At 42.7% G+C, this 19751-nt stretch overlaps 1 protein-coding gene across 3 annotated transcripts in view; it reads right to left on the bottom strand.

The window, feature by feature from the left end:
* GRIP1 (glutamate receptor interacting protein 1) overlaps window positions 1-17932 on the bottom strand; it is a 356892-nt gene extending 338960 nt beyond the window's left edge. Inside the window, exon 1 of one of the 3 annotated variants that reach the window (XM_079994094.1) lies at window positions 17279-17932. In XM_079994094.1, coding sequence (XP_079850220.1) covers window positions 17279-17333 — 55 coding nt within the window. In that variant the 5' untranslated portion in view covers window positions 17334-17932. The remainder of the gene's footprint in view (window positions 1-17278) is intronic. The other 2 variants (XM_079994090.1, XM_079994100.1) reach the window with 2 other exon arrangements.
* Window positions 17933-19751: the final 1819 nt, after the last annotated feature.

The following is a 19751-nucleotide window of genomic DNA, read 5'->3' as shown; positions in this document are numbered from 1 at the left end:
TTTCGACTAGATTGCCATAGTCTCATTGCTGAGCAACAACAGACAGAGCTCAGTGGAATGGGAGGTCAACCACCCAGAAGAATCTCTTAGGTGTACTTGCCTGGAGGCAGAGTAAGCATCCGAGGTCTGGTCTAGTCCTAGGGCTGGGCAAACAGCAAATCCATGTGGTCAGATGGTCCAAGGGTCAGAGAAATCGAAGATCATGTGATCAAGATGAGCAAGGAGCAGGTAGGTAGGGCCAGGAACTACAAGTGTTGTTACCAGAATCTGACTGCAGCTGGAAGCTCTGCTCAAGAAAGCTGAATCCAGCTGGTTCTCATCAGTGCCTTCTCCTCTGTGTCCTTGAAGGCTTATTTGCTGCAGGTGGAGTCAATCCCCCTCCAGCCTGCTGTTCAGCAGGCAAAGCTGACTCCTGGCCCAAGACAGGCTAGCTTAGTAGGTGCAGAGCAGGTTGTGTGGCACACGGAGTTCTCCTCTAACATGTTACTGCCACTACCCACCTGCTGCCTGAGTGACCTGTATCATCCTGCCTAATGGTAGAGCCAGTCCTGTTCCTCACACACATGCCTTTATGGGTTCCAGTATCTATGCTAGGATCTAGTTTTATTTCTTTCCTACTTTACTGCAGAACACTGTTTCAAATTTAATGAATCTGTCTAGGCTTCATGATTGTTAACTGCAAATTAATGACATGCCATCCTAATTAGTCTCTAATCTCAATGGGAGGAAATGTGAGCACTGTGTGTCAGCCACAAATGTTACCCAGCCAAAAATGTTTTGCTCTTGCAGAAAAGAATGTTCCCATTCTTTCCCAACAGTAAAATTATTCTAGATGCTGTCCCTTCACAAAAACACTTCTCTATTATAGCAATGCATTTTTCATTGAAATTGTGTCCAGCTGGAAACATATAGTAAAATGGTCATTGCCAATATAGCTTTAGAAACAAAAGCTATATTAGACAAAAGCTATTGCAGTGGTACCTCTGGTTATGAACTTAATTAGTTCTGGAGGTCCGTTCTTAACCTGAAACCGTTCTTAACCCGAGGTACTACTTCCGGGTTAGCAGAGTCTGTAACCCAAAGTATTTGTAACCCAAGGTGTTTGTAACCCGAGGTACCACTGTATATAAATACATATCTCAAGAAATTCAGTTGAATATTTACAGATTTAATGACAAATCTGCACATCTATCAGAGTCTAGTTTTCTCACATGCAGGCACATATATGTCAGGTTTAATTGCAACAATTTCCTGCAACGTGTCAGCAGGTACCACAACAACAATCACCACCACCAAATAGTTTCTAGAAATCACTGCAATTAGCTTTTGCACAAACGGGAAATTTGTGGGGGTTACAGGGATACCCATCTATGCAGAGAGAAAGAACCCATGGCTCAAAAAGCAAATGTTGAAATCTACCCTAATTCTAGAAATATAAAGAAGTATGCAGAAGAAAGGCAAGTGGGTTGTTTTATATTATATTTCTGATACCTGTTATGAGATACCAATTTTATCATCCTTTTGTGATAAAGTAAATTGGGTCTTTGTTTTATTGTTGGTTGTTTTAATATTGCAGCTACCAGCCTTTGGATTTATATGAAGGGTGGGATATAAATATAACTATATAGCTTTTTTAAAAGGTCCATTTGAGAACAGATTTCACAGAGCACTCTTAAGTAGGGTAACTTAGGAGGCAGCGCAAAACGGCAGGTCGTTCACCACTTCCAAAGGCCTGCTGACTCCCAGCCAAGTGGCAGTAGGAGGGTTAACATTTTTCTTCCAGTTTGCCCTTTCAGATCTCCATTTAGTAAAATTTAACACACAAATACACACACAAAACCAAATGAGGGAATATCGACTACATAAACCTCAAACTGGAATAGCTAATGGCACCAGTACAGAGACCTCTTGAAGAAAGAGCGGATTCCGATGCAAACTCTGTCCTGCCTCTTTTTGTCCATTTCAGGCTAATGTCTATGTGCATAACAATGGGCTTTGCAGCAGATGTCTTCCCACCCAACTGATGAAGCTGCTTTGGAGGAGGAAAACAAGAAAAAAAAATATTCTGAATCTCAGAAGCCAGAACAACAAGAGGAATCGTTGCGCAGCAAAAGCAGCGATCCCTCTTGCTGTTCTGGCTTCTGGGATAGCTGCACAGCCTGCATTCACTCCATAAGACGCACACACATTTCCCCTTACTTTTTAGGAGGGAAAAAGTGAGTCTTATAGAGCAAAAAATATGGTAATTCTACTGCCACATAATGCAGATACTGAGGTACTTTTGTTAGCATATTACTGTTCTTATGCAACCATCTTTTGCAAATGCACTAAGACCATCATCTAGGGCAAGCAGCAACAAGAAGAGTAAAATATTCCTTTTAGACTGATATGGACTTTAAGAAAATGTAGAAGGAATGAGGAGGTAGGGATAGTAAAGGGAAAATGAGAATGAGAATATGAAAGGATAAAGTAGGCAGAGAGATGGATCTGTGAAAAGGGTAGGAACGCTAACTGCTCAACTATTCATTTTTTTAAAATGGTGAAGATAGGGCTCATTTTCATCTGGATATTGTTCAACTCCTTACTTTTTCTTATGCATGAAAAGCCATAAAAAAGACAAGGGGAAATTTGCACTAAACTGCTTCAAACAGTGAATAGGAAAGGCCGTTTACTGGGGGGGGGGGAGCAAAATTAACCTTAACCGAATCCTCTTTTGTGCTTTGTGTCACCTTTCCAAATAAAATTATTTATTTTATTTGTGACTCCAAATAGTTCATGTGAGGATTACCAATGTAAGGACCATGTAAGTAAAATATAAGGATGCACATTTCAAATTTGCATCTCTTGTGCTGCTTGCTCTTAAACTGTCATTCCTTGAGTTTAAAACTCAAGGTGCTGGCTCTGACCTATAATGCCCTTGATGGCTTGTGACCAGAGTACCTGAAGTATGGGATACCCTTACATGAATGTGCTCAGCTATTAATATATTTTTCAGAGGCACTGGTCAGAGGGCTCTCACCTCCTGAGGCGAGATGGTTGGCAATGAGGGACAGAGGCTTTTCAGTCACAGTAACACACCTGTGGAATTCTCTCCCCCTGTCAAATTGCCAGCATCTTCTTTGATGACTTTCAAGCACAAGCTTAAGACACTATTCTGTTTATACAGGCTTTTGATTGGTCTTATTCACTTTTTCTGCTGATCTGTTAAAAAATTGCTTTGGAGCTCTTTAAAAACTACTTTTGAATGTTCAAGATTTATTTATTTTTTGTCTTTGCTGCTCTGTTGATTTTTCATATTAGCTTTTTGTTTGGTTTGCTACTTTGTGTGGCTGGTTTTAATTATGTTGCAAGCCATCTTGGAAATTACAGCTGAGAAGCTGAGAAGCAAGGTATAAATAATTCAAATAATTATATAAAAAAAGAAGACTTCAGTCACTTTTACCATGCACCTACTAGGAAATTGTGACCCAGATAGCAGTCTGGTACATTCCCCAAACCTCTGGTTATTTGGTGCTATAGAAGCAAATTTTAGTTACCGTGCTAGTTCCAAATTGTAGCCTATTTATAAAAAGAGGTTCAAATAAAACAGGCAGCCTATAGTAAGTTCTTCCTAAGGAGAACAAGACTTTGGTACAGTATAGAGTAATCTGGGAAAAACACAAGGGAAGCATGCAGATTTGGAACAAGACATCACCAATATGCTGGTTACACCCAACTCTAATTTCTCCTTCTCATCTGAATCTGATAAAACCATGCAGGTGAAGTATCTGGAGGCAGTAAAGGCCTGGAAGAGAGCCAATAAGCTGAAGCTGAATCCCAACAAAACAGAAATGTTGTGGGTGGGCAGTTTCCAGGTCAAAGAATTAAAGGTGGTACAGTGGAACCTCAGTTGTTGAACGCTTCAGAACCCAAATGCCAACAACCCAGAAGTGAATGCTTCTGTTTTCAAATGATTTTCGGAAGATGAGTGGCTTCACAACATGTTTTTCAATTTTCATCATTCATTTTGCCAACAGCCCTTTGATTTTCGGTTTTCAAATGTTTCGGAAATCAAAAAGACTTCCGAAAAGGATTGTGTTCGAAAACCAAGGTTCTACTGTAGCCTGTTTTGGACGGGGATGCACTCCCCAAAAGGACCAGGTTTGTAGTCTGAGGATACTTCTTGATTATATGCTCAGGTTCTTTTGGTGACATGGTGTGCATATTTTCAGTTTCAGATGGTTCACCAGCTACTTCCATTCCACACACACACAGCTTTACTGCGGTTCATAGACCCAAAATTCCTGGAAAGGGACTGCCTGCTGTAGTAATCCTATGCCATTTGAAAATGGGGGTTGGGGGGTTGGGCAGGGGGATCATTGGGTTGTTGTTTTAATTTTGATTATATATTTTGTGGTTTTCTTTTTTGATTTTGTTCTTTGAACCACCCTGAGACCTCCAGGTATAGGGTGGTATATAAATTCAATAGCAATAACTAATCATCATCATCATCATCCCACATGATAGACTACTGCAATGTGCTCTACATGGGTCTGCTCCTGGAGACAATTCAGAGGTTGGAACTTATGCAAAATGCAACTGCCAGAGTTTTGATGGGTCTGACAGCTAAAGACTGTATAACACTGAGGCTCAAAGACCTATACTTCTGCCTTTTGCTACTGAGGCTGGACATAAAATGCTTTTTCCCCATGTTGTCCTCTTATTTGAAATCTGCTAGGGAGACCCCCGATACATTTTCACTACATAGTGAACATTGAGGATCTGGCACTCTCCAGAGGTGCTTCCCAACATCACCTTCCTGGTTTTGAAATGCACCCCCCCTGCCTTGCCCCCTCCCAAGGCCTTGTTGGCACAGTGTTTATTTTTAAGTGCCAGCTTTAAAAAACTGTCTTTTTTTTTAGCAGGCCTCTAAATCCAAAGATTTGGCCTCTACAGTAATATATGGACAGATCAACTATGTTTATTTGTGTTTTACTGTTGTAACCTGCCCTCAGGTCTTGGATGAAGGGCAGGATACTACAAAAAAGAATGTAGCTGGAACTCCATAGTAGAAAGATTTATTCATTTCGAACTCACTATTCTATACTCAGGAAGGCTTATGGAATCCTTTTAAGAATATTTTAATGTAAAATCAAAAACAGATAGTGTGAGGATTATCTCCTGCTTACCTTTGAACACCAACACCTTCCCAAAGGAAAGCATCTTACATCCTCCCAGATGTAAACAAGCAATCAGTGCTAACAGCTTAAGCTAATAAATATTTCCTCCCAACTCCACCTCTTTTTCTGACTCAGCAGACAAGTTTCCAGAGGCTACAGTGACAACAGGATGATCTCTCCATGCTAAAAGACAAGGAGAAGGTTTAAAAAGAGAGAGAGGTGAACATAGCAGGCAGCTGGTTTTGCTGCCTTCAGTGACTGTACATAAAATCTCTTCATAACAGGAAGTAAGTTTTTAAAAATTCATGAACACTTGTTCTCTCATTCAAGATCCTCATATGCTGCAAATTCAGGGTGGCTTTCCATACAGTCATCTTCTACCTTGTATTTTTCACAGTCACTTTAGGCTGGAAATAAATGCTAAACTTGGTTATGTGGACTAGTGCGACACACTGTCAGCTGCCAACCTACTTTGCTCCTAGAAAGCTTTAGTTCTTCTTTCTGTTTTAGGGACAGGTGCATTAGCAGCAAACAATTCACAAGATCTGAGGAAGGGGTTATGTAGCCCTTAGAGTCCTTGTGCAGTAAGTAAATCAAGTCCTAAGGGTCTGCTGGGACATGGTTATCAAAAGGTGCACAATTTTTCACTGTATTATGGACTGTGGCACAAAAAAATATTTTATTATTGCATATGGTGTTGTATGCTATACTAAGGGGCTGTTTGCATTTTTCTCTCCCTGCTCACTTCTATGTGCAGAGAAACCAGAAGTACTTTGCAGGTTTCCCTGATTCTTGCCCAACATCTCCTCCCACTGTTTAATCCTGAACAACAGACCTGGATTTTTCTTACCCTGTATTTTCTGCATATGCAAAGCTGATATCAAAAGATATCCATATTCGTTATGGTATTTTTTTAAAAAGGGATCCAATTTTAAGTTTAAAAAGCCCCTGATGCAACAAATACTTGATGTAAATCAGGACTGAAGGAAGAGAATCCTGTTAATTGACTGATATTAATAGAAGTGAGCATTATAAATATGTGAACAAAGCAGAGTGCATTGTATTACAGCTACAATCATGTAATCCCTAATGATCTATTATGGAAATGACAGAACTGTTTCCAAAGCAATATCAAAAAATGAAAAAATCCTTTTCAATAGTTCACATAGGGCGCTAAACCTAAAAAAAGTTTGACATTATACTTTCTCATCAACATATGGAGAGTGTGCACCAATTAAGATTAAATTTAATGTGCACATTCCAGTGTATCACATCTACAATACAGAATAGGTGAAATGTCACATATTACTGATCATAGAACAGATGCAATAAATAAAACAAACATATTTTGATGGGAAAGCATCTTTTGCTAATTGTAGCCTTAAACAGGTTTTCAAAAATCAGTTTGGGATGTGTCCCCACATGCCGGCAGGTTTCCCTTCTGTCAGGCGACTGCCACAGGCACATCAGGAGAAAGATGCAAAGGAGGAGAAGATGGAAACAAACAAAAGGGAAGGAGGATGGGGAAAGGCAGAGCAGCCCAAAAGGGTGGGAAAAGCCCATCCCTTGATGGAAGGAAAAGCCCCTCCCCCCTCTAATTCGGAATATGCTTCAGGCAGCTTAGGAATTGCAAGATCATTTTCAGTCTGCTTGTGAAGTGGCACGCATGTGTTTTTGAGTGAGGATTTTCTCTCCCAGAGGACAAGCTGCAGAAACACAGAAGGCAAAGGAAATCTGTGCTGGTATAGATGTCTTCCCTTTTCAGACTTTCCAATGGAGGAGTCACAGGTGTCATTTGTGCATGAGGTAGCAAGGAAGGCAGAAATGTGAAGCCACGGGAAGGAGGTTTAGAAAATTTGAGAACACCTCCTCTTAGCTGTTGCTTTTTTCCACAAAACATCTAAGAATTCAGATTATTGTGTATGCACACTGCAGCTACATGACTAATGGAGTATATAAATAAACAGCTACAGGGACAGATAAACAGTTGTCTGCATCAGAATCCAGACACAGAATGAACAGTATTTCGTACAGTATTGTGAGCTGGCACCCTCTTTTTGGTACAAGTCATTAACATAGGAGTGGCTACATTGTTCTCAGTCAAAAGTGGCAATAGCATTCCCTCTCCCAATACAGTGGTACCTTGGTTCTCAAATGGCTCAGTTGTCGAACAAAATGGCTCCCGAAAACTGAAAACCCAGGAGTAAGTGTTCCGGTTTGCAAATGTTTTTCGGAAGCTGAACGTCTGACGCGGCTTCTGCTTGAGTGCAGGAAGCTCCTGCAGCCAATCGGAAGCCATGCCTTGGTTTTCAAATGGTTTCGGGAGTTGAACAGACTGGCGGTGCTGGTGTCAACCTCTCTTAATGTACCAATTCAACATTGTCCCTCGTTGACCACACCTAATTTTTTAGTGTTGTCCCTTTCTGATAGTCTCTTGAGAAATACTTACTATATCTGCGTGTACATACCTCCAGTAAAGTCTTGTGGGGAACTGAGATCATATTGGGAAAAACTTGACCAACTACTCGAAAGTATAGACTCTCTGTCACCCAACCCTCAGCTTGTCTTGGGAGGTGACTTCAATGCCCGGATCGGCCTTGTTTCCCCACAAAATACAATATTATCTGGACTAAACTTGGAGGACAAACCTGAAATCTGCCAGAGGGCAGCAATGGACACCACTGGGAAATATCTTTGTTTGAGAACCGAGGTACGACCGTAGTAGAAATTGAAAATTCATTATCACTTCATTCACTTGCCACAGCAAAAAACAAAAACAAAACCCAGAAAACATAATTGCTCCTGCAATTTTAAAAAAGAAAAGTCCTAGGGCTGCACTCTTGCCCTTTCCACACACCCCACACTGTCAGAGCCATAAGCTGGTTTCCTGAAAGTAAAACTTCTGTTGATTCTGGTTTATGCATGCTTAAAAATATTATCTATATTAAAAAACTCAAAAAGCACACATTTTAGATTGGCCCACTCTGATTCATCTCTGCAAAACTTACACACTACAAAAATGGGGCATGACATATTTGGATACTGCAAATATTCTATGGAGTCTGATAGTCTACTCTGACCAGATGAACACTATCTCATGGATTCTTATCTCACGTTTCCTATAATTAAAGTCAGTTAGCTTCTTCTTGCACAGAGATCAACTGGGCTTTGGACCATAAAATCTATGTACAGTGTTAGATGCACTCATGACAATTGAACAGTACTCTTAATCCTGTCAATTTAATAAGTTAAAGTATTTTCAAATTGCACATAGGTTTAAATCTCTACATGACTTAACTGTTTTGCTGATTGCTGTTGCAAGACAAATGACAATTTGAAATTTAAGGACCTATAATTAAGATGGAAGGACCTCTGTTAAAAGATATGAGTTGCATCCAATATTCCATCTATATATCTTTATGTGCTGTACATATTCTTACTGGACAAAGATGCATCTCATACCACATTGCTTAAATTTCAATATTTGTTATTCACCAAGTATTCTTTATGTCTCATTCCTAAATTTATTCTATTAAAATCAAAAGTGCTGCTTCAGCTGCTTGCAGTTGCAGTGAGCAAGAATTTTATTGTCTGACTCGCTCATTAGAATAGGAATCATTTTGGTTTTCAGCAAAAGGTTCGCAAGATGCTGGGGGTGTATATTCATTCCTATCAGTTCTTTCTGGCTGGTGAAATAAATAAAAACAAATGGATAAAACACAAGGCTAAAGAAAACACTCACCCGTGATGTGGCGTTCTGTTCTGAAAATTTAAATGCGAAATCTAACAAAAGACTGTATGTTAAAGTCCTTGTCACAAGTCTTCTGGTTTTCCTTTGATTTATATTCTCATCAACTGAATGGCTGTTTGTAGTTAGGGGCCGGGGAAGATAAACCAAACATAAGCCTTTTTCCTTTTATCTGCTTGATTATCCCTTCAAGAGGGCAGGAATATGAAGGCCTGTACAGTGGTACCTCAGAAGTTGAACAGAATCCATTCTGGAAGTCCATTTGACTTCCAAAACGTTCAGAAACCAAGGCATGGCTTCTGATTGGTTGCAGTAAGCTCCTGCAGCCAATCAGAAGCCGCATGAGCTGCGTCAGACCTTTGGGTTCCAAAGAATGTTGGCAAACCAGAACACTCACTTCTGGGTTTGCTGTGTTCGGGAGGCAAAACGTTTGGGTCGCAAGGCATTCGTCACCCAAGGTATAGATGTAATTACTTACATACATCCCCTGAGCTGAAACACCAACAGTAAGAAAGGCCCACATAAATCTTCCAGGATGCTCTTGACTTTAAACAAATGGGTTTCAGATCACAATTGAAAATAACGGACCTCAGAATTAGAAATTATTTACATTTCTTAGAATGTAGGTAGTACTGTCAAAATGAATGATAAACATATTACTTCCCATCTGAGGGTGATTTTTGTGCTCGCAAATATTCCCTGTGCTCTACAGTGAAGTTTAGCAGTCATTTTGTTAACTTGGTTTTCATTCCAAGTATATATTGATATATACAAGGGGATTGTGACTGATGTTGCATGTTGGAAGTCTTGTAATGGAATAAAGGGCTAGAGTTGGCCCATGACAGCAGCTGGTTCTCTAGCAGCGTATTCAATTAAGGCACAATATGTGATTATGGCCTGCTCATTTGTCAACAGCAGGAGAGTGGGGTTAGCGGGAATGAACCGCTCACTTGTGTTTTCAAGTATGTAATAAACATGTACACAATGAAGCAACCTCCTAATATCAAAACAGCATAAAGCTGCTTAATTACTGGTGTGGGGTGGTTACCACTTCCACATGGAAATGTGGAACAGCTACAGGGATGATACAGTTACTCCCAAACTGGCCTAGGAAAGTAACCATGTAGTCCACACAACAAAAATGCTGTCTGTTTACAGCTATAAATGGTGCAACATGGCACCTATCACACAGAAGATGTACCACATCCCAACAGCAATACAGTGGTACCTTGGGTTACATACGCTTCAGGTTACATACTCCGCTAACCCAGAAATAGTGCTTCAGGTTAAGAACTTTGCTCCAGGATAAGAACAGAAATCGTGCTCTGGCGGTGCGGCGGCAGCGGGAAGCCCCATTAGCTAAAGTGGTGCTTCAGGTTAAGAACAGTTTCAGGTTAAGAACGGACCTCCGGTACTTAACCCGAGGTACCACTGTACCTGTATATGAACTTGACTGGTTTTTCGGGGGGTTGTCAAAATGGTCTTTTTAGTGCTTTATTTTGGTTATATTTCTAGAATTTGTCTCAATGTGTTGACTTGGTTCTGCAAATAGACAAATAAATTTGTGCTCTTTCTCTCTCCGCCTTCATCCATTTCTCACAATTTTTATTTTATCCTCCACTCTTCCCTGGAGGATATTACCTTCACATCAAGTGCTGTCATCCAGTGGGGAAAGAGGCAGGGGTGTGATTCCTGCTATTAGTGTGCGAGCTTTCATTTTGTGCAAGTGTGAGAAAATAAGGTAAACAGAATTTAACCTTTCTTTTGTGATAAATGTGAGGATAAATAAAACATCATTTTTTAAAAAAGTACAATATGGGCACACTGAGGTTTCCTCAACCTTTAAATATATTGGTATGTAAAGCACTCATAACCAAGATGTAACCATTGCTAGACAATTTGTGTACAGGAGCCAGCGTGGTGTAGTGGTTAAGAGCGGTGGACTCGTAATCTGGTGAACCGGGCTCGCGTCTCCGCTCCTCCACATGCAGCTGCTGGGTGACCTTGGGCTAGTCATACTTCTCTGAAGTCTCTCAGCCTCACTCACCTCACAGAGTGTTTGTTGTGGGGGAGGAAGGAAAAGGAGAATGTTAGCCGCTTTGAGACTCCTTAGGGTAGTGATAAAGCGGGATATCAAATCCAAACTCCTCTTCTTCTTCTTCAGGTTCAGAACCTTTGGGAGAAGGGCATCAGCTCTCAGGACGGCAACTGTTGTGAATGATAACAGGGTTACAGGAGCTGCTAGAAAGTTGAACAGCCCATTCCAATGTAGAGCTGAACATGCCTAAACCCATTGAAATAATGGGTTTAGGTGCATCTAATTTTAAATAATATCAGGCTGCACATGGCTTAGCAATTGTAGCAGCTGGTAAGTTAGGAAAAGCTAAATCATAAAATAGTATTTAAAACCACAGAGCTATAGAAGTAATTTAAACTTCACATGTAACTTTTAAAAATGGTCGTCACCCTAATTCTAAGCTCTGCATTTGTGATGCCGTCCTAATTCCAAACCATAAACAAGACTTATTGTTCGTTCCACTCCTGTCAAAAATGATCAGCTGTAAAGCTGACACAGGAAACCCATAAAATGATTTCATTTAACTTGATTGGAAGGAATACTGAAGAATGTCAACCCAAAAATGCTTTCTTTCCTTCTTCTTCCTTTCATATGTCACCTCAAAAGTGTTTTAGGTGGCTTATAAATGGATTTGCTTTAGCAGCTTAAGCAGAAATCTGGAGGAAAATATGCCCTGAATTTTAATGATACATCATATTACATTGGTTGGTTTTTACATGCCATTTCTGAAGTGACAGGTTTTACTTCAGTAGCTATATTACAATGTCATTAATCAACAGAGACCACAACTCAAATCTTTTACAAAAAAAAAAAAAAAAAACACACCACATAATCACTTCTGTAATCTTGACTGTGCAAAGTAAAAAAAGGCTAAAACAATTTCCAACTTTTTTAAAGCATAGAATTAAAATGATGGAAACAGCAGTTATGCAATGCACACATAAAATTATAAATGTCACTAGTTTAACATATCAGCTGCCTGATCTAGGCTGTGAGATCCTAAGCCAGGAACTACCCATTTGACACCCATGGGTGCACATGAACCAGCAGAGCCCTTTCTGGTGCCCCCCCACAGTCTATTTTCCCTACACTATTAAGCCTGAAAAGTGCATTTTATTGTAGCCAATTGTGTGCTTGGTTGCAGGATTGCGTGTGCGATGCCCATGACATCTCTGCTTTGTAAATGTGCCCACGGTCCCAAAAAGGTTAGCAAATCTCTGTCCTAAGCATGACTTTGAGAGGGATCCCACTGAAGTCAGTAACACTTTGGACAATTCACTTATACAGTGGTGCCTCTGGTTAAGAATTTAATTAATTCCGGAGGAATGTTCTTAAACTGAAACTATTCTTAACCTGAAGCACCACTTTAGCTAATGGGGCCTCCCACTGCCGCCGAGCGATTTCTGTTCTCAACCTGAGGTAAAGTTCTTAACCTGAGGTACTACTTCCGGGTTAGCGGAGTCTGTAACCTGAAGCATTTGTAACCTGAAGCGTTTGTAACCTGAGGTACCACTGTATAGGAATTCATATGCAGAACAGCCACACAGTTAGTTAATACTACGAAGCTGCTTCCTATGCATTTTAACAGATTTCTACCAAATGATATCCTGAAAAAGAGGAGCTATGTTGACATAGCTGAAAATGCCTGACCTGCACAGATAGTGCTTACTACAAGTTTCTTACAGGGGATAGCATCGCCAAATGATTTAGGTGGGTCAACAACTTTTCAAACCAGCACTCCCCTGTTAAAAGCAGCTTTCTGGGCAGTCAATATTCATGGCATTGAGTGACCCTCATAGGTGCCATCTCCCTGGGGCCATGGGTGCCTGAGCACCCACAAAATTCCCCATGAAGGGGCCAGACACCCACAAGTTTCAGTGCCAGGGCCATCCACGCTATATGGCAGCCACGGCCCTGGGCACCCACGGTCGCTGGGCCAAGCTGGCACTCCCTGGGCCAGCCACTGTCTCACAATCTAACTGTGATGAATGATTGCTTCCCCGCTGCCACCAACCCATTTCTCTCGGGTACACACAGAGTCCAGACAGTTGTGAACATTAAACCAAATAAACAAGTTTATTTTGTAAGCCTTAACAAGTTTATGGTTTCAGATAATTTTTCTTGTCAGTTTCTTAATCTTAGGTTCTTACCGCCCTATACCTTCCTAATAACTTCTAACTAATTATCCCAGCTGTCTATCTCTCACATCAAACTATCCCAACCCACAGAGGTATCCTCTCTCTCCTCTAACACCCCACTGACACCTTAACAACACTAACTCTAACTCCTCCCCTTGGGTTCCCACTTACCAATCACTTCACACTCATTTAACCCTTTCCTTATGACCCAGCATGATGTCCCCTAGGAGGGCAAACACCACACTAACATACCTCATGGGCTTGTTTTCAGGGTAAAAGGAGGTTGGGGAGAACTATGCACTCCAGCTCTCTGGAGGAAAGGTGGGGTTGTAAACATAATAAGTAATAAACTAGCTGATTCTTGCATACCAATACAGTGGAACCTTGGGTTACGTACTGTCCTCGTATTCTGTTAAATGAGGGGTTACTCCCTATTACATGAGTTTAGGAGGGCAGATTGAAAGGGCAAGAGATGAGAAATAGGATGCTTCGTTGGTAGGTGCAGAAGGAATCAGGTATGAGGTTGGAGACTGAAACCTGAGACAAGAATGTTTTTCTCCTGCTGAATTGAGCTCCTATACTTCTTTAGTTATAAGGGTGTTCCATTTTTTGTGGCTTATAGCGTGCATAAAGGAGGGGTATAAGTGCATGGAAGCACATGTTAATTTTATAAGGCGAAGAAAGAGATAAGAGGTTGCAGTTTAAGAAAGAAGTGACTAAGGAGAAAAACCAATGGAATTCAAGTTGGCTGTTGAATTATTTAGGGTTCTTTTCCAGTGTGTTTTGAAGGAAAATGCAATTTGGCCACCTTCATCCAGTTGATCGAGCTGTTGAAGTGGATGTAGATAGAAAAATCACCTCTTTCAAGGCATGCATCTCACAAGAGCACCATATGTTAAATACCAACCTTTCTACAGTTCACCAGTATATTTATTTATTTACATCTATGATCCACAAAATAAACACACAAAACAGGGAACACTTACTCTTTGAAAGTAAGCACAGGGGAAAAAAATGTTACCCTGATTCCTATAAATGAACTACAGAAGAGAAATATTATCTACTAACAGCAGAGGGAGATATAAGCAAACTGGCTTTGAATCAGATTTTAACTATACTTGTAATTGCTTTCCAAGTCAGCACCACAATAAACACTAAATATGCACCTTCACTTCATTACAACACTGGCCATTTTTCCAGTGAGTTTAAAATGTTTATCTGGTGGTCTCTTTGTACCCTAATTCAACACCAATTATTTATTTTTATCACTTAATATTTTCCTTGCATCTGAAGCAAAGAGAGATAATTGAATCTGAAAAAGCACTGAAGTCTTGCTAAATTGATTAGCTAAGCTAGAGCAATATAAAATGAACTCTACTTCAGAAATTCAAAGTGCTTTTTTATTTACACCACGGAAAAAGAAAATAAGAGAGCGATAAATAATTTGTAAAAATGGGCTTGCTGAACTCTTATGAAAATAAGCTGAACAGAAATACAAATTAAATAAACAAGCATGAGAACTGTTTACAAGGCAACATCTCTACTGGTGCAGAAAAACATCAAAGCAGAAAAGACGACCAAAGGAAATTGTTCACTGCACACTACAAAAACAGGGAGAGAGAGATAAATGTAAAGGCACATTCCTGACTCTGATTTTGATGCACAGAAATTATTCTCTGGTTTTGCCATATTTGCTATGCAGAGCTTAGCTGGCGGGGGGGGGGGGGAGGCTTTTCCTGCATTTTAATGTTAGCTCTCTGTGTGACAATACAGGAATTTATCTACCTTTCCCCCCAGAATATGTAAGTTTATTCAAGTGTATGTTGGCTTTACAAAGGTGTTTATTATAACAGTAACAAGAGAAAACATCTAAATCATGTGTTGCTTTGAATGCTTATATTTAAATTAACAATGTAAAAAACTAATGAGAATTGTGTACTGTATTTGAGTACTATTGTCATTTACCAATGAAGATTAACGTACATCCAGGAATGTTTTACCCTCAGTCAGAGCTAAACATATCTCTTTTGGAGCAGTTCAGGAAGCTTCATATTTAATATTTGTTAGCTACTCTTGTGCAAAATGAATTGTAAGTGATCTGCACCCACATACATACAAAATGAAATCAGTGGTGCAATGCATTTTACCAAATCATTAGTCAAGTCTTATCTTACAAACCAAATATCTGCTCTACCATGGAAGAATGTGTGCAACTGTACATTATACTCTGCCCAGTAATGTATTTTGAAAGCCTGCAAATTCTAGCATACAACAGACTAAATCAGACCACTCACCCTCAAATATTATACACACAAATATAAGCAACACAATTTCTGGGTTAAGTGACAGAGCTAACTTCTGAATTCATTACGAAACTGCAGCTTGAATTTATAAGGATTTGAAAAGTTAGCAGAAACATCAAATCCACTGTGTTGGAACAATATTGAACGGTACGCGAAACAAGCCCACGTTAACATGGAAAACCATTTATTTGGTTGCTGCAAATTGACAGTCTCATCTGGATTCCACAGCTCTCAAACATTCTATAAAGTTTTTGCTCCACCACCTCTACTCTATGTCTCAAGAACCACAAATGTATTTCTGATAACATCAACCAGGACAAGTACAAATTATAGGAGTATTCTCCAAATTCCAGACTTCCAGCAATTCTAACCTACCTTGAGGATGAGTGCTATCAGCTAATTACTTCTGAGAACTTGGTAAGCACAGATACTGATTAGGGTTAAACTTGGGATCTAAAAGCCCCATGGCCACCAGTGGAGATGAATGGTCACTTTGCAAACATACCCAAGAGAAAGTGTGTGCAGAATACCATTTCTGACAAAATCTGGTGCGTTTCTTTCCATAACAATGGCTTTTTAAGACAGATAAAATACAAAGCATGAAAATAACAGCCTCTGCAAGCTTCCCCACAGTGTCTAATGAAAACAGTGAGCACTCAACATGAGGGAAAAGTTCAGAGGGGCTGAGCAGCTGAAAGCAAGAGTTTTGTCTGGTGCTGGAATATGAATGACAGCCAACAATTCCCCTTATATCAGGGCTATCTCTGGACCAGAATGCTGCACACTTTACATGTAGAAAGTCCCTTAAGGGGGGGGGGGGGCTACTGTATTACTTCACCAGCTTTCTCTGATGAAATCTGCATAACAGAGAAACCCTTAGGATCTGGACTATCTGAAATAAAAGCCATCCCTTCCTTGCCTGCTGTACAGACCTGTAAATGTCTAAAAGCATTGGCTCTGACAGAACCAGACAACTCTAAATGAGGGCACTGCTTCTTTCCGAAAGCCCCACGTTCGTAGTTGGCGCAGCTTGACCACTCCAAGTGCCACGGAGGGAGCTTCACCCTAAAAGGAGACAGGGCATAGGGCCCAGCTGGAGCCTGGGGCTCTATGGCTTGCCATGCTGACTGCTGACTGCTCTGGCCCAAGGGAAGGGGTCCCTTGCTTCGCAGCACCTGCCACCACCCTTCCCCTCAGGCAAAACACCAGAACAACACGGTGGGGACATGCCCGGACTTTTGGCATTCTCCACTACTGTTGCCCACCAGAGGAAAGATCCATTACAGCGCTCTCCTCCCCCCCCCCCAAAAAAAAAACACTTGCTCTGGACCCAAAATGTCCCTGCAGAGCCACTTTTCCCCTACGGAAGAAGCCCCAGAGAGAACAGGAACTAAAACAAAAAACTTCGCCAAGTCTCTCCGTTTCCCAAGGATACCGGCGGAACAAACAGAAGCCAAGGCCCCATGGAGGGTCTGCCTGAAGGGGAAGCTCAGCCACCCGCTCTTCCCTCAGCCAGGCAAATAAAAGTTCACTCGCGGCACGACCAGGAGGAGGAGGAGGAGGAGGAAGACGGGCCGGCCCCTCCCGCCCTCAGGTGCCGCTTTCTGACAAGACACTCCCCCCCCTCCACCCCGCTCGCGGGGCAAGCTCGCTCCCGCCACCCGCTCGCCTCCCGGAGCCGAAGGAGGGCTCCGCGCTCGGCGGAGAGCACCTGAGGGAGCGGGCGGAGGGGGAAGGGTCGGCGCGCGACGGAGAGCGGGGTCTCGCCTCACTCAGCCCACCCTACTTGCCGGCCGCGGCGGCGCTGCCGCCAAAGCCCCCTCGCGGCGCCTGGGTGGCGCTCACTCACCCACCTCTCTCCTGCTCGGCTTGCAGGCACACGGGGATGGTCTTCTTCCAGCCCGGCATGGCTCCTTCAGGGCTGCGGCTGGGGCTGCGGCAGGAGTAGCAGCAGCAGCAGCAGGGCGCACATTGCAGTCTGAGGCGGCGGCAGCAGTAGCAGCGCCTCCTGTTCCTATTCCCCGAGCTGCGCGCCTGGGGGGTGGAAAGCGGCGACGGCTCCCGAGGGCTGGAAACGGGAGCGAGAAGGAGGCGCCGCTGGCCGAACAGCTGCCTCCTTTTAGTTCGGGGAGCGCGCGACGAGGAGGAGGAGGAGGAGGAAAGGAGGAGGAAGCGAGGGAGGGAGGGAGGGCAAGGTGGCGGCACTGCACGCTCCGGAGCGGGGCGGAGATGGAGGAGGAGGAGGAGGGGGCTCTCCCCGGTTCAGCTGGGGACATACGCGCGCACAGAAGGGTGAATGGGGAGCGAATGGGAAGCGAGAGGGGGCGTCGCTCGCCTCGCCGCCGCCAGCAGGTGGGAGAGCTGGCGTTGCCGGCTGCACAATGGCGGGAGGGAGCGGGGAAGGGCGGGCGAAGGAGCGGCGGCGGCGGCGCCGCGCTGGGCTCCTCTCCCTGGGGCCCCACAAAGAGACTCGGTGAGGAGGGGGAGGCAGGAAGGCGGCAGGCGTCTCCCGGAGAGGGGCGCCTCGCTCCGCGGCGGGCGGGCGGGCGAGGAGGAGGCGGCACACCCTGGCTGAGGGGAAGGGGAAGGGGAGGCGAGGCGCCGCTTCGCTCCTCTTTTTCTCCTCACGCGCAGCCGTGAGGGAAGTCGACGCTCGAGGGGCGAATGGCACCCGCGGTGGGCACTCGTCGTGGTCTCGTGTGAACGCTCGAAAAGGGAAAAGTTCTCTGCTTCTCCCGTCCCACCCCACCTTTAAAAGGACGCTTCCTTCACCACGCCCAGCCTCGTTCCGTGAAACTTCGTTCGAAGTACTTTTAGGCGCAGCTTGAGTCTACCCATGTTGAACTCAGCGGAGTTCAATGCGGTTCGCTCCTGCTCGAGGACGGAGCCCACAGGGCTCAGGTTGTAGTGGAAGCGCCGCTGCCGCCCTCGAACAAAATCAGAGGTTCCCACTGAACCTGCAAAGAATAAGAAAGCGCGGCAGGATTTGTGCGCCTCGGGCCACGCGCGCTCTTTTCCCCGAACTGCCTCCCTTTTAGCACATTTTGGCCTTTGCTGAAAGGGGAAGCGATGCAAAACCAACAAGATGCCCAAAGGAGGGGGTCAGATTGTACACTAAAAATTAGTCATAATGTATCTTGGAGGCATAGTCGAGTGGATTTTTTTTGTTAAATGTCAAGACAGACAAAAGACCATCTGGATTTCTTTCAGATGAAATGCAGTTTAAAAAAGAAACCGAAAAGGTAACGATGATACCACAATCATCAAAATAAAGCATTGGAGAAACACTCGATAACTACATTTTGGCATAGTGTGGTCATCCAACCGCAAAACCCAGCCACACACAGACAAACAAAAATGTACCATTGTGTGGCATACCTATCCAAAACACTTCTGTATGCTACATGGTTTTTCTCTCCTCCAAATCAAGTTGTAGTTGTGAGTGTTTGGGGGGGAGGGAACCTCCAGTGTTAGTCACCAGCAGGTTCCTATGTTCCTACTTTGGTAGCTGAGAGAAAGGGTCCCTGGTCAATATTTGTTATGGGCTGTGTGCGCATTGAACGCTTAAAATACAGCTAGGTTGTTCTTTTTCTCAACTTGGATAGAAGCTGGGTTTTTGGGGAAAATGTGTCAAAATGCAGTATTTCCATACAGGATAGGTATAGATTGTGGCTCATGTGTTTACATCACATCCCAAGCCAGCAGTAGGAGCACAATGTAGAGTAAATGGAAGTGTGTCCACAGTCTCCGTGTCTATCTGTATATCTCTTGGTATATAAAACATTAACTTGCTGTGATATTTTCTCATGGAAGCATTTACCCCAGAATAATAAAGTTTAATGCTGCTTTCAGTCCACCCATTCATCATTATAGTCATCCATTATATTCATTCTCAGGCACCAATCAATTGCCATATCCAGGTTCTATCTCTGTCTTAATAAACACTCTCTTTCTTGTTCTGGCTTTATCCGCACACACAATCAGTCCAGAACTCTGGTCAGGGTATTGCAAGGTGCCATGGGAGCAAGAAAGTCATAGCTGTGATTCTGAATGTGCTTCAGAGCTATATATAAAAAATGATTGTAATTACTTTTAAACATGAACTGACTTTTTAAGTGAATGTGCACCTTGAATGTTAAGCAGCTGCTGTTGGCAACTTGGCATTCTGTAATTCTACAATTTCTTGGTGAAATGCCTTTTAAAACCAATTACTGACTTTTTCTTATTAGTATGTGTTCATTATGGAACTAAAAGTGTAATCCTAAAGATTTTTAATTCAAAAGTCCCACTATACTCGTGTGGTCGAAAGACACATGAAGCAGCCAC

The sequence above is a fragment of the Podarcis cretensis genome (assembly GCF_951804945.1).
Source record: "Podarcis cretensis genome assembly, chromosome: 10".
NCBI lineage: Eukaryota > Metazoa > Chordata > Lepidosauria > Squamata > Lacertidae > Podarcis > Podarcis cretensis.
This window is presented reverse-complemented; position numbering and strand designations above follow the sequence as displayed.